The 24678-nt window shown below is 34.1% G+C and overlaps 1 protein-coding gene across 1 annotated transcript; it reads right to left on the reverse strand.

Moving 5' to 3' along the window:
- Nucleotides 1–1006: 1006 nt before the first annotated feature.
- Nucleotides 1007–14639, reverse strand: LOC123697424 (protein regulator of cytokinesis 1-like). Its single transcript, XM_045643940.1, has 15 exons — nucleotides 14622–14639; nucleotides 13152–13339; nucleotides 12546–12745; nucleotides 12331–12451; nucleotides 11534–11763; nucleotides 10899–11047; nucleotides 10175–10342; nucleotides 9675–9847; nucleotides 9359–9506; nucleotides 8520–8648; nucleotides 7706–7842; nucleotides 6755–6862; nucleotides 3510–3651; nucleotides 2579–2698; nucleotides 1007–1828 (listed from the first exon to the last, which is right to left on the reverse strand). Exons 2-15 carry the CDS (start codon nucleotides 13184–13186, stop codon nucleotides 1445–1447), a joined length of 2244 nt encoding a protein of 747 aa, XP_045499896.1. The 5' UTR covers nucleotides 13187–13339; nucleotides 14622–14639; the 3' UTR covers nucleotides 1007–1444.
- Between the last annotated feature and the right edge of the window lie 10039 nt (nucleotides 14640–24678).

Genomic DNA, 24678 nt, shown 5'->3' on the forward strand with positions numbered 1-24678 from the left:
ACAATTTATTAAACTTGAAAACAAGAATACATAGTCTTCTTAATATTTAATAATGAACATAATTAGTTTTTACAAAGGGTCTTTCTACTTTAAAATAATGTTGGATACTCACATTAAACTTCCCACATCGATTTTACCAAATATTTTTTCGGAGTCATTATTTTTTAATATAACCTCTATTTCATACTTATCTTCTTGCACTGCTCTTCTAAACCTTCTACCGTTAGGACGAACATGAAAATCGAAATATATCGACATACTGTAAAGCCAAACTAAATCTATAGAGCCATGAATAAAACGCCAATTTTAAACTATGAATAATATATTACAACCATAATTTACACATTGCTTGTATTACATAATTATATATTAAAATTAAATACTATTGGTGCGAAATTCAAAACCCAAAGTGCAATAATCAAGACATTATCATTTCAATACTGATCATTTTAAGTACATGCAGCAACTTTAGCTGCCAACCACAATATTTGAGCGTGTCGAAAAGACTTGAATCACGAGCATGTAAAATTATCAATATACTTAAAAATAAAGTCAAAATAATTATTAGAATTAATGTCGCAATAAAATTAAATGCTATATTAAAATCTTTTTAAACGCTAATGGTTAAACCAATAAAAATATGACGGAATTAAACGCACTCAAAATAATAATAAACTAAATTAATATCGTATGTATTCAAATTATAAAAACTTAATCTACAAAAGCAAATACTATTCATAATCATAACACAGTCGTAATTAACATTAAAAATAATAAAAATAGTCATTATTATATTGAAGATTGGACTTTTCAATGACGCAATCCTTTTGGTCTTCATCAAAGGCCTTTGCCTAAAAAACTATAATTCCCTTTCCATAACCAGATATATACACAAAACTAACGAACCGATAATGAAGAATTTGTGTAGTTTTTAAATTAACAAGTAAATTATTCGATGGGCTGGCGTAAAACGAAAAGTAAACTTAAATAAAAATAAAACAATTAATTGAAAAATAACTTATTGTACATTTCTACGGCATATACAATATACATACATGGTCAGTAAAAACATTGAAAATCACATATGAGCGATATAATCATAAGGCGATTTGCTAATAGTTATGTAAGATATCATAAAAGACGGAACCTTTTAAGATGTTATGTTAATTAATAAAAACAGTGCATATAAATATTCAAAGGCACATTTCTCAATTCCAACTTTTATGGTAACGCGTGTTACATAAAAAATAATGTCGAAGCATTATTTAAATGCTCGGTTTCGTATCTTGGCCGGAATTATAGTCTCTCATATGTTTATATAGACAGGTACTGAAGTATGGAGTTATCTTTATATTTGAACCATTTCAATATACAGTACAAGTCAGTTGTTCCATATGGCTAGCACACATAAAATACATTACACCATCGATCGGACCGAGAAATCTTAGATGAGAGGCGGTAGATTTTTCGCTCTGATGAGATGGGAATGTGATTTTGATCTGCTAACATTACCGGGCGTAGTTTTCACCGCCATGTTTGTCGCCGTGTTCTGACGTTGGAGGTTGGCTTTGTTCGAGCTTAATGGCGTCCTGGGTGTAGCAAACCCATCATTATTGAGTTTTAGCGCCGATCTGGTTAGTCTTGTGGGTGTGAATATGAGATTCGTGGGGGTAACGGGCAGGTTGTTCTCTTTGCCTACTTTAGGCGTCATTTGGAAGTTGCGCGGAGGTTTTTTTGGGGTGTTTTCTGTTACTGTTACGGTCGGGACGATGCCATTAGGGTTGCACGCCATCGAACTGCGGCTCACTTGTTTTTCGTGGATGCCATCCTGAAAATTCAATGTTAAACATAAGCAACACTATAAAAATATATTTATTTTTAAGTAAACAGATAATTAAGAGATGAAATATCACCCTTAAACCTTACTGTGTACATAATATAATATTATTTCAAATCTTACGGAAGTACATATAGAATTTTCAACTAATCAATATCCCTATCAAGAAGCGTAGTGCGTTATGTCGCATATGACATGACCTTCAAACCTTTTCAGATCGAGATTGATACACGACCTATCTAAATAAATAAATACATTCATACATTATAAATACTGTAAGAAATAACACGCGAGGTCGGGTTAAATATTAGTTTGAAATGTAATAAGAATGTACTGCGATTCTACACATCTACCTAATAGATGTAGGTAGTTGATAACAAATCGCAGCTCAACGACTATTGTGAGGGTAGTTGGGTCGAACGTTGTATAAACAACGTCCGAGACCCTAGGCACGATTCGTGCGAATGCGCCACGAGTCAAAGGAACGCGGCAATTTATAGCATGCGACAGCTAAGCGTGTTCGGACAGGAAACAGTGACAACTATATTGACAACTATTTATCCACAAAAATATTAAATCAAAAGTTACGTCTAACAATACATCAAATTGACTATACACACAACATCTACCTACAGTAGTACAACCGACAACTTTACAAACACAGACGCCTATGGTGTGAACCTAGAATCTACCTACACTACTTACAATACAAGAAGCACCCACATGCATACAAGAACTGACCTTAAAGTCCGTATAGGTGGTGAGCAGCGTGGACTCGGTGAGCGGGTCGCGCGGCTCGGCGCCGTCGGTCGAGCGCGTGGCGTTCAGCGAGCGGCGGGTGCTGCGGCGCCGGCCCAGCGACTGTGTGCACAGTACTAGAGGGTAGTGGCTAGTGGGTAGACGCGGGTTCGAATCCCGCCTCGTGATCGATTTATTTCATTTTTGTTTTTAAGCGACCGACCGAATCCAGAAATTGCGTAACGAAAAACCTCACTCTCCCCACTCCGACGTGCGGAGGTGTGGCTTGAAGGCATAGCATGCAATAGCTTTACCGCGGCAGTCCCTGAGTGCCACACGTCGTTTTTTTTTTAATCTTAGTTTTCGGTCTTTCTAGACTATTGGTATATGGCAGTAAAGGTAAAACTGTAAATTATAGGATGCCTAATTGATAGGTGTTTTGTTGTGTATAGCTATGGTCCTATGGAACCCAAAATATGAAATTTCAGTTGACGGAAATTATCGGTTTTTGAGTAATGAATTTTTTTTAAATATTCAGAAAATTACTATAGTTAGTCCATTTTGATTTTCATGTAATTTTCTAGTTTTCAAAAATTCGTGACTTAAAAACTGATAATTTCCGTCAGCTGAAATTTCACATTTAGGTTCCATAGGACCATAGCTACCCACAAAAAAATAACGCTCAACACGACGCGGACGTCCTATAAAGTACAGTTTAGCCAGAGTAAATTCTATGAATTTCTACAAAACTTCTACGATAATCAAATCAACAACTACTAATAATTAAACTTACTCTTTAATATTCTATTCTTTTTTAATAAATACAGATAAAAATCTAATCATTAACTACATTTTATTTATAACTAAAACAAAAAATTCTACTGATCACATACTCTAAACAACTAATTCTTCTATACTACTATCAAATACTCACGGGTCGCTTATGTTTCAGGATGCTGCCGTTGACAATAAGTTTGGGCGTCTTCTTGCCCTCTTCCCCATAGTTCAGTTTGCGTTTGGCGTTATCCCCTACACCATCTGCGGCGGTACGTGCCGCTAGCCTTCCACTTATACGCCTGTTAAATATCATATCATTTTTGAATACCTAATGCTTTTTAACAATAAATTAAAAAGTGTAAGGGTAGTAATCAGGAAGCATGATCATAAAAATTAAAAATGATGAAATCATTTAAATACTAATTTATATAAAATGATACGTAATCTTATATATAAAAATGAATCGCAAAATGTGTTGGTAAGCGCATAACTCGAGAACGGCTGAACCGATTTCGATAATTCTTTTTTTATTATATTTCTTGAAGTACGAGGATGGATTTTATGTAGAGAAAACGTAAACATGTACCACGGGCGAAGCCGGGGCGGAACGCTAGTATTTAATATAACTGTTGTGTTAACTTATTAATTTTTTTGTTTAAAATAACAAAATTTAAGATTTCATTTATTTTTACATTAGAATATGTAAGTACCATATTTTTATTTCAAAATGTTACGTTACTATAATTATTCACAATAAAGAGTCAATCAATAGATCCACTATAATTTACAATTTAATGAACTAATTAAAAAAAATTATTTTCCTTACATTGCGCATTGTTGTCTTTAAATTTCGCAAGTATCGTGACATGCAAGATTGTAAACCCATTGCCAATCTATGTACTTATAATAAATCGGAAAGAGATTAGACCTATCTTGTTGAGACACATTAAAATACAAATTATACGATATTCAAATACGCCAATAGCATACAAACAAAAAACCACATCAATCAAAGTTCTAACAACTCTACTACACCAATATCTAAACAACAAAATATTTCAACGTTCGATACACATTACGCTAACGCCAATGTATATTGCAATTCAAATAGCTGCTATAATTAAATAGCTCCAATCGCAATTTGTCCAGTTACTTTTACTGGCCCAATGATCTGTAGCAACAATAGTTCCCATTCCTTCTACTTATGTAATGTAATTAATGCTTTCGCTACTGTCACTAATCACACTTGCCTCGGATGTTGAAATTGTGTTCACTTCATTAGTTTCATAAACGGGCACTGTAATTATGGAAGGAATGAAAATATTGCATTCTTTTTCGTCTATTTTTACTGGTAATTTGTTTGTTATAATGATACATTGTTGTAATTAATGAGAAATTATGCTTAGTGAGTACTTATTTATTGTAATTCATGTTCTATAATTTAGCTATTAAAATATTATTGAGTAGTGAGTTAATTTGATGAAAATATATGCATTATGCATGCATAAGATAAACTAGTACACATAGTTTAATTGCATTTTAATTACCTATGGATTGGTTATTAATACTATCCATACTAATATTATAAATGGGAAAGTAACTCTGTCTGTCTGTCTGTTACTCAATCACGCCTAAACTACTGAACCAATTTTCAAAAATGACGAAAATGATTTTGAAAAATGACGCAATCCCCGAAATCCCACGGGAACGGGAACTATGTGGGTTTTTCTTTTACTGCGCGGGCGAAGATGCGGGTGGAAAGCTAGTTGTTCATAATTAATGTTCGGTTACTAATTCAGCCACATAATGTGTAGTACTTAACTAAAATAATACAGGGTGGTCCATAAGTCCCTTGAAATGTAAAAAAAAAATAAAAAAAAAACTAATGACATTATGAAAAAGGTTTTCATTTTGTCATAAACCTTATAAAAGGGGAATTATTTTTTGAAAATTACATTATCTAAATGTAATCCGTTACGACCGCGGCACTCCTGTAAGCGACGTTTAAAATTATCCATCATTGCGCGGCAAGTAAGCTCTGTAATGTTTGCCATTTCTCTTTGGATATTTTTCTTCAGGGCGTCAATTGACCGCGGGTTGGTTTCGTACACTTTAGTCTTAAGATAACCCCATAAGAAAAAGTCCATTGGGGTCAGATCTGGATTACGTGGTGGTCAAGGAATATCTCCTCTTCGAGAGATCACTTTACTAGGGAAAAGTTGACGGACGACCGGCATAGCGACGTTAGAAGTATGTGCGGTTGCTCCATCTTGTTGAAATCAGGTCTGCGTATTGAAGCCTGGAAAATTCTGCAACTCTGGTGTAAAAAAGTTCTCGGTCAATGCACTGGAACGCTTACGAGTAGACTGGGTGGGATTATCACGAATTGAGTGTTTCACTACATCGATGTTTTCTTCGTCTGTGATGACCTGACCGTTGTTTATTCAACGTCGAACCACTTCTCTTCGAACTTAATAACCCAGTTCTTAATCGTTTGAACACTTGGATTGTCTTTAAAGTTGCGTAAATACTGATATTCTCTAAATTTACGCCGCGCAATGGTAGCCGAATCATTGTTTCGATAAAACTCGCGCACACAAAACGCATGGTCCACACTGGTGAAATGCTCCATGGTGACAAAGGGGTTTGAAACTTTTTGTATGGACGCTGGCATATCGACCCGCCGCCATTTTGATTTTTTTTCATAATCGCGGCGCACGATTTAAGTGGTATGTATGGATAGAGGACACCTAGACGAACAAAAAATGTCTAATAAGATAGTACCCTAAAGCGTCACATTACCGAGATATTTGGAGGTAAATATTCACTTATGAGTACGACAAACACTAAAAATAGACTTATTACGTGTCTATATGCATGATATTATCTCCAAATAATCACTCCCAGGTAGATTATTATTATTACAGGAAGAAAGTAGGTATTCATTACATTACTTGCATTTTTATGTAATGTATGTATGTTTTTATGTAATGAATCTACCTACTTTCTTCCAGTAAACTGTTATTTACCTCCAAATATCTCGGTAATGTGACGCTTTAGGGTACTATGTTATTAGACATTTTTTGTTTGTCTATGTGTCCTCTATCCATACATACCACTTTAATCGTGCGCCGCGATTTTGAAAAAAAATCAAAATGGCGGCGGGTTTGATATGCCAGAAAGTTTCAATGCCCTTTCCCAGGAATTACATTTCAAACGACTTATGGGCCACCCTGTATATCAAATTTAATAAGGTAATTCAATAATAATATTATGAATATGACCCTGTGTGAATGTGATACATAATAATATTATGAATATGTGAGTAGTAGGAGCAGTGATATGATGACTAAAAGAATTTTCATTAGATACAACAATAAATAAAATGTATTCTAAATATACCTCTTAACAGTAGTTATCGCCGATCTCTTGAGCGCAGAGAGGTTGGACGCAAACGTGGAGGTGGCTTTCTTAGCGCTACCCGTCACCAGTTGTCTCTTGATGGGCAATCTATCAATTGGAAACACTGCTTAAATTCTTTCACATGTTATATTTTAAGCATATCAAGCAAATTTGTAATTGGTTATCGAAGCTAGAGCGATAAATATAAGAAGGTACAAAAATAGTCACATAGTATTGATTTTATTCTAATTAGAAACTTGTGTACTTGTTTTTTTGTACCAAATTAGACATCAACTGTGCAATCCTGTATATTCTACATGTGAGCCTTTTTAATGTCGAGTTCGCTTTGGCATTAACCAGTAGTGTAGTATGTAAATGGAAATGCTACAGTTTAATTCAGTTTGTGTTCAAAAGTACTTCTAGATTAAATAAAATTGAATAAACAAATGTTAAAGTTTGCAACCTAAGGAAAATAAATAAGTATGCTAAAAATACATAAAAAAAAACTACGCAAAACAAGCAACAAAGCATCTGTAAAAATATTATAAAGCTGAAGAATTTATTTGTTAGTTCGGTTGATTGAAAGCGCTCATCTCAGGAACTATGGGACCGATTTGAAAAATTCATTCAGTGTCTCCTTTTTATCGAGGAAGACCAATATGAGCGGAGCAATGCGGGTAAAACCGCGAAGCACAACTAGTATAAGAAATAAGTACAAGAATCACATCGCACAATATCATATTGATTATGTATATCCACATAATAGAATTATAGAAAATTTGTTTGAAAAGTATTTAATTGGCAAAAATACTATAAACTCTTTAATCAAAAATATATCAATTTGAAATAATTGCTGTTTCAGTATGAAGCTACGGGCGGAAAGCTAGTTAAAAAAACATTCTAAAATGTACAAAAGAGTTATATCACAAATTAAAATAAACAAATAAATACCTGTGTCGGTCGGCGGTGTGCGCGAGTCCGGCGGCGGTGCGGTCGCGCTTGCCGAGCGGCGACGTGGCCAGCGAGCGGAACGACGGCGTCGTCGGCGTCAGCGCCTGCTTGCGGGCTGACACCTTGTTGTGCCGCTCCTGGGATAATGACATGTTTTAGTTTTGATGCCTAAGCCCCCGGAATCACAGACACAATAGAAAATCTATTGTGTCGTGGACCGATCGGGCCGCTCGGTGGTCAATGGGATAAGAGGAGGCTCCCTAACATAATTTTTGGCGCTGAAAGACCGGTTAGACCGCTACGGTGCTAGACGCTAACACAACGGTAATAAAGTTGAATATTATCGCGTACGCTCTTTAGTCGCGTTCGAGCTCGAAACTAAATCACGTAAGTCTCAATTCTATAAAGTAATAAATGATCTAGAGAAAAAATATCTTGGGATTGGATAGTTAACTATATTTTCTTGCTGTTAACATTTATTTTAGACATAAAGTCCAAGTAAATCTTTTAAAAAATGTAATAATCCTTAAAAAAGGCATAATTTTCGAATAAAAAATGAATGAAACCGCGCGGAGCAGCTAGTTTTAGATAAAGCTAACTAAGCCACAGGTGAAAAGCTAGTTGCTACTAAACTTTGCTGTTGACAGCAACACCAAAGAACATGATAAAAATAAAGTATAATATATATAATATAACCACCATTAAAATTAAAAATCATCACTCTTTTACTAAGCTACAACACCTAAAAAATATAAAAAAAAAACTATATATATATATAGTCAATTTAGTTTCATTATTTTAAAATAGAACTTACTGCTTTTCTAGTCTCCCATTCGTCTTGCATCAATTGCAGAATAGGTTTCCCATCGACAGTGAACTCCCTGCCAGATACAGCTTCATACTCCATGACCAGATCACGAATTTGTGCCTCGATTTTCGGTAACTGTAAACATCATTATGTTTTATATATACCGGGTGTCCCACCGTCGGTATATTAAGCTGAAAGGAGGTTATAGTTTTACCATACGCTGAGTACGTAAAAAATACTTATAAAATTCCAGACGCATTTTTTTCTTCAAAAAGATGAATTCTTAAAACTCTATGTGTACACCCCTAACAAGCATTCGCCCAATCTTGTCACCCGCACGTGAGCTATTGTTTAAGATTATGTTTTCATAGATAGAATGCTCACATTAGCGAAGCGGTATAATATGCCGGCTGCGCGAAGCTAGAGAAGAAAACATGGATTTTAAGGAAAAATTTAGCGAAAAAATTTTGACGTAATTTTGTTGTATAAGTATTTATTACGTGATCAGTGTATGCAAAACTACAAGTCCCTTCATGCTTAGTACACCGATAGTGGAACACCCTGTATATATATATTTTTTATGTTTATTTCAATATTGTAAAAGAATGTACTAAATAGAATACTACCAACATTTCAAACAAAACTTTAACACCGCAAAGAAAGCCTATTGACATTAAACTAATTTTGCTCAAATAATAAATACAAAAATTAGCATTATGCACATTCAATTTATATGAATTTTCAGAATTTCATTATTATCCTAAACATGTTTTACGCATTAAGAATTCCTCGCATTAAGATTTTTTATATTTTTTCCTTTTCAAAACAACGACAAAAATACAAACATTGCTAGCAATAGCCTTCCTCTCCTTCTCCTCCTTGAGCAGTTGCCCTCCACGGTTGTTATACCGTCCCGGTTCTGACGCACGAGCTTCCAACTCCGTCATCTTGAGCCATAGATTCTTGCGGGTTAATACCAGATCGAAGATTTGCCTGTTACATAAGTAATAGAATGTTCTAGTTAATTCATATCATAAATAAGTTACCACAGAAATTTAGAATAGCATGCTGTCCTGACTCCTGATATCAATATAAGCAAAGACAACAAGAATATGAACTTAAAAAAAATAGTTAAAGTTAGTTCTTTATTATACTACTTACTTATTTTCATTGTAGAACTTGGTAATTTTATCCAAGTACAATTCATGTAATGTAAGCGTATCTTCAGTGAAAATGTCTTCATAGTAATGCACAAACTCTTCACGCTCTTGCCGCGAGTACATGATGTTGTCCCACATTAGCTTGATCTTTGTGCGGACGTTTGCTACAAATACCTAGTGAAGAAAAATACATAATGAAATCTTTTTATTCTTGTTCACTTATTAATTTTCAAAATTTTTTTTCACAGAACTTTATACAGGCCGAAAGGACTAGGACTAGATACATTGTTTTTCTTTAACAGATTAAAATTAGAAAATTTACATTTTTATATCCACTGATATTATTTTCAACTGTTGAGACTTTTGTCTACTTGTGTCTTTTGTCACTACCTTAATAAATTGATATAATATCTCAATTCAATAGATTTAGTCTACAAAAAAATATTTAACTTGATATGGATGCGGTTAAATTTCATAAAAGATGTATTTTTTGGTACTTACTGAAATCTTCTGGCGTTTGATCTGATCACATCTCTTAAGCTCCTCCTTGATAGCATTCTCAGTATGGGGATTGCAACCAGGGTGAGCTTGCAAGAAATTGTCTCTGTAGATTTGGTCTTCTTCCAAACAATCCCACAGCTTGGCTAGACGTTCACGCAGCTCCAACACCTATTTAATAAGGAACTTGTTTTAAAACCAACCAATATTATTTTTTTTATAATTTATAAAGATATTATGTATAAAGTATATGTTGTATTCTTCTGGTTGAATCTGCTATTTGTTTGAATGATCAGTGCATTCATTGAATGAGGACATTTAATTGAATGAATAAAGGACAACTTGTCAAGTTGTTGAATGTAATGTTCAATGTCTTGCTGTAAAACTATTTTCACTAGTTATTTTAGAAGGAGTGAATACAATACTCCCAAAACTTTGCATACAAAGAAACATACAAACAAAAAGCAGCATTCATTCCTTTATATTATGAATATATAAAACTAAAAGGTGACTGATATAGTGATCTATCAACGCACAGCCCAAACCACTGGACATATCAGGCTGAAATTTGCCATGCAGGTAGATGTCATAACGTAGGCGTCCCTTAAGAAAGGATTTTAGAAAATACATCCCCTAAAGGGGTAAAAGCGAAGCTGCGGGCAACAGCTAGTTATGAATATAATGAATATAAAATGTTCTAGTATGTTCAAATTCTTATTTTACTTACCCTATTATTGGTCTGCTCGTATTTCTCTTGTAAGTCTTGCTGTAGCTTAGCAAGACGATCCATATTCATGTCAGTCACTCTAAAGTCCACAGACAATGAAGTAACCACTGCATGCTCAAATTTGTTCTGAGGTTTGATTTGCAATTTATCTGCAAGAAGATAAAATACCTATCAATCCATCAAATTTAATTTGAAAGTGTTAAACAGGCTATCGGTGACTTTATCAGCCAGTTGTGCAAGTGGCCTTAAGTGTTTTGTTGTTTTAATAATTGTAAAACACTAATTGCAAGTTTCACAACAAAAGCAAATATGATTTTCGTGAAAGATTAAATATTGAAGTGTAATTAACATAAAACACGAATAAAACATTTTTACAATACAATAAAATTTAAAATATTTTTGTTTACATCTCTGTATACCATGTTTTTTTGGCAAATAAATGAATATGAATTTGAATTTGAACTGAAAATTCTTTAGGCGTGTTGATGGTAAAAATTCAAAGTCGTGTCAGGGCAATACCATCACGGCATGGAGTAAGGCGACGATTTTGGTATCTTTCAATCTTTCCAAAGAAGTTTCATTTCCAACTTGTGTGCTCAGCACACACACTCTTTTTTTTAAGTCTGAAAACTTACCCATTATATCCTTAATTTCGAATTGAGTGTTCAGAAAGGTCTCTGCTCTCTTGTCCCTCTCCGCTTGCAACATCTCCAAATGAACCTTGAGTTTGTTAAGCTCATCTTCAGACGGTAGAGGTATCTCCTGCAACTCCTGTATGGTGACACCTAGTTTATCGGCCAGATCGTTCTGCCATTCCAGTAGTCTTTCCATTTTTGTCCTGCGCTGCTCAACTTGCTCTCTGTATCTGTACATATAAATTACACATTGATTATTTTATCATAAATAAAAAAATAATAATTAGATAAACACATCAAAACAATGATTAAGATTTGAATGCGTTTTATGATGTAGTATTCATAACATTTATGTTCATTAACTTGATTGAAAAGCACACAGTAATTTAGTTTTCAAAGTAGATTTTTAAAATATAAAAAAAAGTTATGTTTTTTTATAAATAGTTATGTTCTACTGTGAACTGAAGCTTAATAAGCTTAACAAATAACACACAATAGGTACTTAAGATTACTCAGATATATGCCTTGACCAACAAACATAAAACTTTAATGAGCATTAATTAACTGGTTGGAGTCATCTAATTCATGGGTCATGGGGTCATTCTTACACAGGAGTGCATTATAAATATGAACCTTAACCTTAATCTGTACTGAACTTACCCATATAACAGTTCAATATAAGTTCTTGTGTCATTATTGCCACACTTTTTAATTTACTCTTTTACAGGTAAGTTCTATAGATTGTATTTAAATAAAAGAATTCCATACTAGTAAAAAGTAAAAAACTATCTACTTACCCTGCAATTTGATTTTCCAACTGTTTTTTATAGTCTATTAACATCATATCTTCTTTAAAATCTAATATACTGATATCAACTGAGAGGCATCGGCTGAGTTCTTCAGTTTCTTCTTTAAGTTCTAAACACAGAAAAGGAACAGATATAATTAAGTAAAGATATTTTGAATTATAAACAACACAATTCACTTGTAATTACATACAAATTTTACTTACTATCAACTTGTGCCTGTAAAGCGATGAGCTTTTGACCAGTCTCAGAGATGATATCTCGGTGGAACTCCTTTTCTATTTGTACCAACCTAGTGATGTTACTTATTTTCGATTTTTCATCAACACCCAAATGAGACCAGGTTACCCACAGTTCCTCCATCAATGTACGAACATTCTGAGAGATTTCTTGGAGGACCTCCTCACTATGAAAGAAATTAAGAAATAAAACATAATTACATTTAACTAAAACAAGTGGTAATTGAAATTCAATTTCTATTTTTTAGGTGATTTAAAGTGTATAATGATTCGAACGTATCTAATTTAATGTAGACGCTACAGATTTGATTGGCAATAAATAACACGGATACATCGGCTAATATTGTAGCTTCGTGGTAATATTGTAAGCTGAACTGATTCTTTGGTAAGAAATCAAGACCCAAAGTTAAATTATGCGAAATATGTATCTGGTAAGTATGTAGAAAAATGTAACTCATACAAATTTAAACAAACGCATTATCATTTGGCAACAATATGATAAAATATTAAGTATTTATACCGGTGTAAATTACATAGTATTGTAGTAAATTAAATTAATGGAAAATTACTCACAAAACCTTTCCGACGTCTTCTGAAAATGCAATCATTGTTTCTAAATACACCACACTCGACACTAATTCTGTAATATTTTCACATGCGTGAATCAATTTTAAACTCAATTCTAAATAAAAAATATAAGTTTTGATGAGCAACGACCAAATTACTTTCAAAATTATAACGACACAGTCAACTTCGTAATACCTAGTGCACACTAAAAGTTTTGCGTTGCGGGCCAACCATAAATGTTAGAATTTTGAATGTTATATTTTTTTAACTTAAGAAGTCTCATTAGCTGTAGAAAAAAAAATTTGGCGGGAAGCGCTTGTCAATTGTTTTTTATCTCAACTTGAAGTTCGTTGTCCATAGCAAAAATGGAACTAATACGAAACAATTTTAGGACGATGATTTTTTATGATTTTAAAAGTTCGCTTTCTCCGAAAACTTGCACTGCTCGCCTTTAAAATACTTTTGGGAGGGAAGCACCTCAGTTGAGGACTGTAAGGCATTGATATGCTGAATGTCATCGCGGCCATGTTTCTCTCCATGATGACATTCGTGAAGGTCAACCCTCAACTGCGATCACGGAGGAAAATATGGCTACCGTCAGACGACTAATTTAAGAAAATTGCCATATCACTTATTAGGAAATTCGAGGACATTTGGGGATTGGTATGAGCCCGACTCAGAAAATTTTACATGAACATTTCAAAGTTAGGAAGCTTTTTTGCCAGTGGATTGCTCACAAACTCACTCCAGAACAAAAACGACATCGAGTAGATTGATGTAAAGAAATGCTATTAAAGTACAATCACGGACATTCTAATGCTGTGTATAATATCGTAACAGGATATGAAACATGAATATATTGTTATATTCCAGAAAGAAATCAGCAATAATTCTTTTTGGGTGTTTGAAAGTGACAGCAAACCAACAAAATTTAGGCAGGCGAGAAGGGTCGACAAACAAATGATTGCGTTTTTTTTCTCTAAGACGGGTTCTGTCTGCACTATCCCACTTGAGCAACAAAATACTGTTAATGCTGAGTCGTACACTACTATTTGTTTGCCCAATGTCTTAGAAAAAATGAGGGAAAAGCGACCTAGAAGTTGCACCATGACAGTGCTTCGGCGCACACCGCGAACAAATCAAAGTCATTTTTAGCTTCTGAAAACATAGAGCACGTGACCCATGCCGCACGCAGTCTTTACCTAGCACCGTGCGATTTCTTCGTTTTCCCAAAAATCTAAGATTCAATGAGTGGTTCGACATTTACGTGGCCAGAAGAGGCCGTGATTGCTTTCAAACAGCACGCAGAAAACATACCCTCGGACCAATGGTCCTCATGTTTCTAGAAATGGTTTGAACGGATGAAAAAGTGTTTTAAATGTAACGGAGAATACTTTAAAAAGTAGTAAATATAATATTACTCAAATAAATTGTTTTACATATGAGTTACGCAAAACTTTCAGTGTGGCCCACGTATGAATTATGAACGGTCTCGATTTCATACGTTTGAACTTTGAGTTTTAAAAATTCAATCGTTATTCGTTACAGCAAAACGTCCAAACACCGCTTCGTGATTGGCTAAATTTTTATACAATGAATCAAGTGTCACGTCTAGGCAAAGGTCCTTTCACTGACAGCCAGTGTTATTTTTTCTTCTGGCAATATTTACGTGTAGGTATAAAAAGTTTTCAACACCTACTTTAATTCGGTCGCCGCACTCAAAGTCTGAGATAAAAGCTATGCAATAGCTTAAAAAAATATAGCACTATTTAATAATAAATACAAATCGGAGATAAATAATGCTCTAAGGCCGTATTCAGAAAGAAAGCTGGAAACTTATAAGCGCTGGTTCGCTCTACACAAAGGAAGCAGGTTGAAGCAGACCAAGACAAATTTTAAATGGCAGCGCCCAGCGCTGCCCAGCGCGTGTTGAAGCTTGTCGGTACTTGTCAGCACCGTTCAGTGCTTATCGGCGCGTGTTCTTATTATAATATTTTCCTGCGCGGGTTACCAGCGCTGTCAAGCGCCGGTAAGCGCTTATAAGTTTCCTGCTTTCTTTCTGCCTTCTTTCTGCATACGCCTTAAGGAATTATAGGTAGGATGATACTTTTTAAAGTTGAGATAAAAATGCCTAGCAATGGCGTTTTGTAATCATTGTATTTTATTGTTTAAAAATAAAATTAAGTAGACCGTGCCACTCTTGTATAAACACTAGTTTAGACATAGAGATAATATTATGTACTACGTACTAGAGTGGCTATTCCTTGGGCTATTCCAAACAAAAACATTCAGCGCGCGGCCGATGTGGTGGGGTACGTGTGGAACGAGCGGGCCGTGGCTTCAAGTTCAAAGATTAAGCAATGCGCGCAGATGCGACACATTGTGCAATCTGTTTACTCGGTACTATCTGGTGGTACTGATACTAGGGAATTAATAAAAAGAGGATTTTATATTAAACTATGTATTTTAATTTCCTTTTAATAATATCAATTTAGTAAGCTAATTTAGTAAGCAATGACAAAAAGAAAAATGATGGTCAGAACGCTGATACCGGATACCTTAAGATACTATAACGTTTTATATTAGAGTATCTTAACATAAAATATTATAGTATCTTCACCGTGTGTGACGAGCTTTAGTCCATTTGACAAGGATATTGGGTAAGATACCTATTGGAATAATTTTATTATTATGTATGTACTTATTAAATCCGTAAATAAAAAAATTTAGTCGCGAATATAGAAATTGGGTCGCATTTTTTTAATCCGCGAATAGTGAAAACGCGAATAAAGGAAGCGCGATTAAGTAACTTTTACTGTATTAGTTTCTGTGAATGTTGTGTTTATTTGTAATTGTTGTGCATAATAATTTATAAATCCTATTGGAACAACACCTGTTGATGAACCTTTTTTTAATAAATAGGGGACATCCATAAAGTACGTCACACGTAAAGAGGGGGGGAGGGGGTCGACAAAGTGTGACATGGTGTGACATTTCAAAATCTAGAGGTACTAATCGCGTAATTTGAAATATAAATAATATAAACTAAAAAATATGTCCAACTCTATCTTTAGGTCGGTTTAAATTGTTTTGTTAACAATTTATATTTATTCGTACTTAATTTAAATGGAAATAAAACTAATTTCGGAACTGCTGTTTTAATTTAATAATGTTTCGATGCATGTGACGTCACACTAGGGAGGGGGGGGTCTTAGAAATGTGACCACCTGTGACAAGCACGGGGGGATACTCAAAAACTCATGAAATTAGTGTGACGTACTTTATGGATGGCCCCATAGCAATAGGTAAATAAATAAATATTACTTAATATAACTTACCGTTTTACTTTGCGTAGTCGGGTAAAAGTATAAATATTTAGGTACTACACCACGGTAATCTTTCCTAGTAGGTATATATTGTATATTCATAGTTAAAAAATCCAGTTACATTTTTTTAACAGACTCATCGATAGTGTCACGTCTGTGCTGTTAGTCTATGAAAAATGGCGCGAAACGCAGAACGCGTGGTGATTTTTCGCAAAATGATAACAATATTAGTAAAATGCATGACTTACTCATAATAAGGAAACTTACTGGTGAAAAGTCACTCCTCGGGCTTTGTTTGTATTATAGGAACTGTTAAAACAATATCTTAGCACACACGAAGGCATTTTGAACAGAGCAATAACACGTGTTGACGCGGCAAGCGTCCGGCACAGACTAATGAGACTTGTGACTTTTGCCTCTAGCTCGTGTTGGAGAGAGTGTAGTAGCGATGGCCTCTCTAGTACGTAGTACATATTATCTCTATGAGTTTGGATTAATAATTATGCAAACATAAAAAAATGCAACCACCTTGTGGAGAAAAGTTTTCGACTTAACATCTTTCTTTTCGATACTCTTAATCTTCTCTTAATAAATAAAATAAATTTTCATACCTACTCAACACCAACCAAACCAACAAAGAAACTGTATTGTTTCTATAGAAGACAGAAGTCATTTATTTTTCTACAGATTTTTCTTTGTGTACCTACATGCTGACTTCATCAATTCAGCTGTTGTCTTCTATCACCATCTCTATTCTGATACCCAGATCTTAGAGCATTAGGTTTAATGCTCTAAGACCCAGATAGTCGATAGATGACACAACATAAATATTTTGGAGATACCATTTAAAATACAGGTACTAGATATATATTTCTTTCTTAATATATATAAATCTCGTGTCACAATGTTTGTCCTCAATGGACTCCTAAACCACTTAACCGATTATAAAAAAAATCGCACACCATGTGCAGTTCGATCCAACTTGAGAGATAGGATAGGTTTTATCCCGGAAATCCCACGGGAAAGGGAACTTTCTCTGAAAACGCGGGCGAAGCCGCGGGCGGAAAGCTAGTATATATTTAAATCTTATTATATGTCCTATGTTTAGTACATATTATCTAGGCTATATCAACTAGCTACTAGCTTTCCGCCCGTGGCGTCACCCGCATTGTTTAAATTTAAAACCTAATAAATTATATACTAAAAGTTAAAACCTTCTTCTTTAATCACAAAAACCGCATCAAAATCCGTTGCGTATTTAGTTTTAAATATTTCAGGACAGGACAATTTTCACACACGGCACGATCTGATCCCATACTAAGTTTTCGTTTGTGTTATGGAAACCAGATGGCTGATAAACATACCTACCTATATAATTTTAAATAAATACTTAAATAGATAATTAACACCCAGACACAGAGCAAACATCTATGTTCATCACACAAATATTTGCCCCGGGTGGGAATTGAAGCCACGACCTCTGGCTTGGAAGGCAGGGCCACTACCAACCAAGCCAACCGGTCAGTCAGTTTTAAAGATTTAAGCATACATAGGGACGGAGAAAGTGACTTTGTTTTATACTACTTAAGTAGGTATGTTAGGGATGCCATTATATCGATCGATAAGTATAATCTGTGAGTATAATATACTGGCCTATAATATTACCTATGATCATGTTTAAGCATGTATCGTGTTTATAGGTTTATGTAGTGCATCAAGGTGTTCACCTGCATATGTATTTGAGAGGTGTTATGTCCCAGTCACAGAATAATAACTAGTAGCTAGCTACAGAAGCTTTTCTTCGCAATGGTTTTCAAAGAAATATGTACTCAATCTTATATACAATATTATTTAATTTAGCTCGCATTCCAGTCGAAGCACGTGTTCATTTACATACCTACCAATTTTTTTTTTGAGGGAATATAGGCCTTAATTCACGGGACAACGGTTCATATAAAGTTACTAGCTTCCGCCCGCGACTCCGTCCGCGCGGAAAAATTACGATTTATTTTTTTTCTACGTATTTTTCCGGGATAAAAAGTATCCTATTTTATGCCCAGGATAATAAGGTATAATTATACCAAGTTTCATCGAAATCGAACCGTTAGTTTTCACGTGATGCCTGAACATACAGACAGACAGACAGACAGACAGACAGACAGACAGACAGACAGACAGACAGACAGACAGAGAAAAATTTTTTTAATCACATATTTGGGCTTGGTATCGATCCAGTAACACCCCCCGCTATTTATTTTTTCAATATTTTCCCTTCTACAGATTTATTATATGTATAGATATTATGTGGTTATACTTTTGTACATATTATTGAAAAAGACGCGGACTAGGGTTGCTTGACTTGTGTAAAAATATCTGGAATTGTTTTTGTTTCCGACGAATCATCAAAATTCTTATGTGGATGTTTCTTATCCGATTTTGATCAAATAGGAACATAATGTTATCCAATCTAAGTAGATTTTACCTGTCAGCGTCTTTAGGCAACCAAAAAAAGTTAAATTTCCATCCGATCCTTATTTAAACAACTAAATACTGCACAGTATCTTTTTCCTTTTTTTTCGTTTTGTGTCCATCTTGCAATTATCGAGAAAGTTGAAGGTCGAACAAAAAGTGCGCGCGCGTGTCTTCTTTCGCTTGCGGCAGCCCTGCCCCCCTAGCCAAGTGGATTTCTGTTAGCGTAGCGTTCAATAGAATAGACTACGAATGTATGAGATTGACGTAGGCTGTAGATACGTTTATCTACAGCTTATAGTCCAAGATCCCAGAGCGATAAGACATACTTAACTTATTTTCTAAAAGATGAAACTTTAAGTTCTCAGTAGTGTCTCGTGTACTTTGTATACCTGCGGGTTTGTGAAGTTTGCCCAGTGACACCTGGGAAGGTACCAGGTGAGAAAGGTGACTAAAAATAAGAGTTACTTTACTTAAATTTAGATGGCTGATTTTTAGATATTATATTTTATAGAATATCATTCTCAAATGGTATCGCAAGTATCAGACACTTTTCATGGACCAAAACTTTAGTCAGACGCTTTAAAGCTCCACCAAAATTAAATGAACTTTACTTATTTTTTAATGTCTGATTTTTTAATATGTTATCAACATAACTATTACAAAATTATATTTAATCAGTCAGACAAATTGGAATGACCAAAAATCCACTAAACACAAAAAATATTCAGCCGTGAATACGAACGCGAGAGCACTATGCGCATGCGTGTCAGAGCGAAGAATGTAAATATTCCAAAAAGTACTTACTGCTTTCGATAAAATATTTCTGCATCTCTTTACAACATTAAGATAATAATTAATAATTATTAAAATTAAAATAATTTATTGCAAATATTCGGTAAATTAATTTTTAGCATAGAACCTCCACCTTTTTATTTTAGGATGAAAAAGAAAATAGTGTGACAGGCTTATACTTAGTGCTTGACAAAGTGGTAAAGTCACGTATCGATAAAAATACAATAACCTTGACTTGATTGACCACCGAGCGGCCCGATTAATTACGGGGGCTGAGGGAATAATTATAATATCTATCTTTTTCTTCCCTAACATTTACGCAATTATGCACATAAAACAAGATTTTTTAAGGTTTCCATTTTTTTAGATTTTTGTGCTCTTCTAGATTGCGTAAAAAATAGATGCGATCTTTAAACAGACTGGACTCCTAATAGGCTAATAGTGACTATTTGTAGCTATCATTTTGGGAGAAAATATGTCAACATAATTTAAAACTTATGCTGCCATATCTATAGAAATTTAAAAATAGTCTCTTTTTAACTTGTAGTCAGATACGGTATGTACAAATATATTTATTGAAAGGGCTACAAACTGAAACAATCGATATTTATTTAATGTGAAATGACATCACTTTAAACTTTTTTCTATACTACGTATCTTTGTTATTCAAAATCTGTGGATGTGTCACCCGCTACTATCGATCCCCCTCAATAGCCTGGATACTCGTAAACACGCTTGCTTGTGCGCGTGAGCCATTTCGGACGTTTTGTATGAAGTTTCCTAACTGTATGTATCTGTATATTGTGTTACTATGGACGTCTCACTCGCTCTGAAACGCATGCATAATGCTCTCGCGTTCTACTCACGGCCGAATAATTTTTGTGTTTAGTGGATTTTTGGTCATTCCAATTTGTCTGACTGATTAAATATAATTTTGTAATAGTTATGTTGATAACATATTAAAAAATAAGACATTAAAAAATAAGTAAAGTTTATTTATTTTTGGTGGAGCTTTAAAGCGTCTGACTAAAGTTTTGGTCCATGAAAAGTGTCTGATACTTGCGATACCATTTGAGAATGATATTCTATAAAATATATCTAAAAATCAGCCATCTAAATTTAAGTAAAGTAACTCTTATTTTTAGTCACCTTTCTCACCTGGTACCTGCCCAGGTGTCACTGGGCAAACTTCACAAACCCGCAGGTATACAAAGTACATGAGACACTACTGAGAACTTAAAGTTTCATCTTTTAGAAAATAAGTTATGTCTTATCGCTCTGGGATCTTACTCTATTACGTCAATCTCATACATTCGTAGTCTATTCTATTGAACGCTACGCTAACAGAAATCCACTTGGCTAGGGGGGCTGGCCAGATTGGCCCTCGCCTGTAGGTATGTTTTTAACACCTACACGCGAAGATACACATGCCTGTCCGGTGTCCCAGTGGTGAAGGTGACAATGGGTATGGTATTATGTACTTACCCATTTATACCTATAGAGCTCTTCCAAAAAGGCTCTTATTATTACTTTTGTTTTATATGAATAATAAAAATTAATATCCAGTTGATAGCCCATTTTTATTCACATTCCATTTTATTTAAAGGTTGCGACTTTGAGAGATACCCCACAAATCTCCATACAAGCATAATTTTGTTACTAGGTACCAGTTTTATATGTTCGTATACCATATAATATATGTGTAAGTGGGAAAGCCTCCCGACAGGTAAGACGTAGGTAATTCGTGACGAAGCATTTATTTCTTTCATCAGATCATACCTACTAATAGGCAACTAATAGGGAATATCTTAGTATGTAGATAGTTATGAACCTACCGTCAACCGAGACAGGTGATTGCCATTTGTTCGTCAAATAATTGAAAATAATAACAATTTAAAACACATTTTTAAATTAATATCTAATTATATGCAAAGAGGACTATTACAACACAATTGTTACACTCAAGCAGTTACTTATGACGCGAAGTTCGAATGAAGTAATGCAGATATGTAACGATATTGTGTGAGATTTAGTAAAAATAACACTCACGTTTTATAATCGTGAACACAGCATAAACAAAATGACCCAAATTCAAAATAAAGGTAAAAAAAACATTTTGTTGTAAAAATATTGTCAATCATTTATCCTGATATGATGACTCCTATGGTTTTCTATTTTCAAATTGAACTCTTCTTAGGGACTACCCATGGGAGTTGGGGTTACCTATCTAATGGGTAACCTATCACTCATGTTTGTGCTAGGTAGTTGAGAAAAACTAAAATAAAAATACCTATTAGGTATGTAGGTAGCACAATTTTAAATTTAGGTACCGACTTATATGGTTATTAAAGTTTGAATTTGAGATACAATTTCTGCTACTTAGAATATGTAAATTGTAAACTACTACATGAGATGATAAGATAAGTACCTAATATACAGGGTGTCCCACTATTGATATACTAAGCGCGAAGGGACTTGTAGTTTTGCATACACTGATCACGTAAAAAATACTTAAACAACAAAATTACCTACGTCAAAAAATTTTTGCTAAATTTTTCCTGAAAATCCTTGTTTTCTTCTCTAGCTTCGCGCAGCCGGCATATACCGCTTCTCTAATATTATTCGAGCATTTTATCTACGAAAACATAGCTCGCGTGCTGGTGGCAAAGTTGTTCGGGTTGCTTGTTATGGGTGCACAGTGTACACATAGAGTTTTAAGAATTCATCTATGTATTTAAAAAAAAATGCGTCTGGAATTTTATAAGTATTTTTTACGAACTCAGCGTATGCAAAGCTATAACCTCCATTGAGCTTAGTATACCAACAGTGGGACACCCTGTATAGGTACATCCCATATTAAATCTTATAAGTAGGTATTTCACGTATATGGTGTTGCAATTATTTTATCTAATAAATAGAGTAATAAATTGAGTCGATACATATCAAACTCCGGTAAGTCCACTCCCTGCCAAAATTGAGATAACAATGGCGTCAATTTTGAATTGTAAAACTAAACCAGTCTGTATTTTTCAAAGTTAGGTAAGTCAATCGTATCTCTATTAAAATAAGGTTTAAAGTAAATGTTTTTTTTTTCAAACTTCGGTATGTCCCTCGACAGTGGTTTATCAAACTCAGGTAAGTCCATTTCGACCAATCACAGCGCAGTATGGCACTAAAATGGCTGCCATTTCTCTCAATTTTGTTGAAGCTAACAGGTGTGACCAATGCTTATAAATCGTTTTAATTGATAAATGATGGAAGAAAACAGTTTTACTATAGAGGTGGTGGTTCTAGACAAAGCAAGGAAAAAACAATACCAAAAGCTAAAACCGACAAGGCTCAGAAAACAGCTAAAAGATACATGAAACTTGACGCACAGCACACGCACAGTAGTTATTCCCAGCCATGAAGCCCAGGGCCGTACTGAGATTTTTTCAACCGTTTTGATTTATTGACCCCTCTCTTTGCCCAGCAGTGGGATGATAAAGGTTAATAATAATAATAATTTGTATCTTTTAATTTACATATTTTATTTTAACGTCCAATACTTACAACGCGACGAACTATCTACCCATTTCCACCACCTCAGTACGTCCCAAAACTGAGTTCTATCAAATCCCTGTAAGTCCATTAGAGATTTTTCAAATTCCTGTAAGTCCAAACCGATGTTTTTCAAAACCCGGTAAGTTTTGCTGGTACATATCAAACGCCTGTATGTCCAGATTTAAATCTAATTTTGTGGCATAATCATCAAGTAATACATTTCTTTTTCTTCGTAAAAATAATTCTAATATTATATCCGTCATAAATTATATCTAAAGGTCCAAACATATTGATTTTTTAAGTTATTAAAAATACCTCGATTCCCACATTTCTGTTAGAATGGACTTACCGGAGTTTGATATGTATCGTCTCAATTGCGTGCTAGTTGAATATAATATATGAAGTTTCTTTTAAAAACAAAAACAAATTATCTACGTTATTTAACATTTGTTAAGTTTGAATAACTCTTTAAAAATGTTAAAAAAACTTGATTCTCTAAACAAAAGTATAAAATGTACATAATTATTAGGTAATTAGACTTTTAATTCAGCGCTTATTTAACAATAATATATATTTTTTAATTAAAACTTTCATTTCACTTCGTTTCTATTATTCTTCTTAAAATAAATCATTTGAATTACTCAAATGCAGTTGTGTAACGAATGCATTGATCGAGGAATTGAAATTGTATATTAGCGGTAATCCAAAACTGAGTAAACTAGATTTGATTTCACAAAGAGCCGTCAAAATTCAAATGCTATTTTTCACTTTTAGATAATAATGCAATATTGAAATTAAAAGTAAGTACAATATAACTCAACGCTTAGTACCTTATGGCTTATGTGCAAATGTTCTTTATTTTTCTCTTAACATAGAAAGTAAACGATGAATTTTACGTCATAATCGATATCATCAACTTAAAAAAAAACATAATGGCGAACTTAGTGAAACCGTATTGACAATTTTCTGGTGATCAAACACTTTCTGATCCGTCACGACAAACGTCTTTGCCTCGAAGTGCAAATTGCTGATAATAATATATAATGGTATTAAATGAATTAAGAGCAATGCGGAACGCAATAAATATTTTCCCAGTAATATATTTCGTAAGTGCATTAAACAATGATGTCGGTTTAATCGCCATTTTCGTAATTGTGTTTGTTTGGATCTTATCTTCATCTTCTGCGCATTTTGTTTCAGTATTTGCTGTAATTATTTTAATTATTATAAGGCATAATTATTATTAATACGGGTGGCTTGATACCTATAGGTAAAATGTTGAGAGGTGGTGCTGAATAGGTGCTTTTGAATCAGTTTTATATCATGAATGAATTAATAAATTAATTAATTACTCACATAGGTAGATACATAAACATTAAACAATTTTTATGGAAATCCTG

Source organism: Colias croceus, chromosome 14 (genome assembly GCF_905220415.1).
Source record: "Colias croceus chromosome 14, ilColCroc2.1".
NCBI classification, from domain to species: domain Eukaryota; kingdom Metazoa; phylum Arthropoda; class Insecta; order Lepidoptera; family Pieridae; genus Colias; species Colias croceus.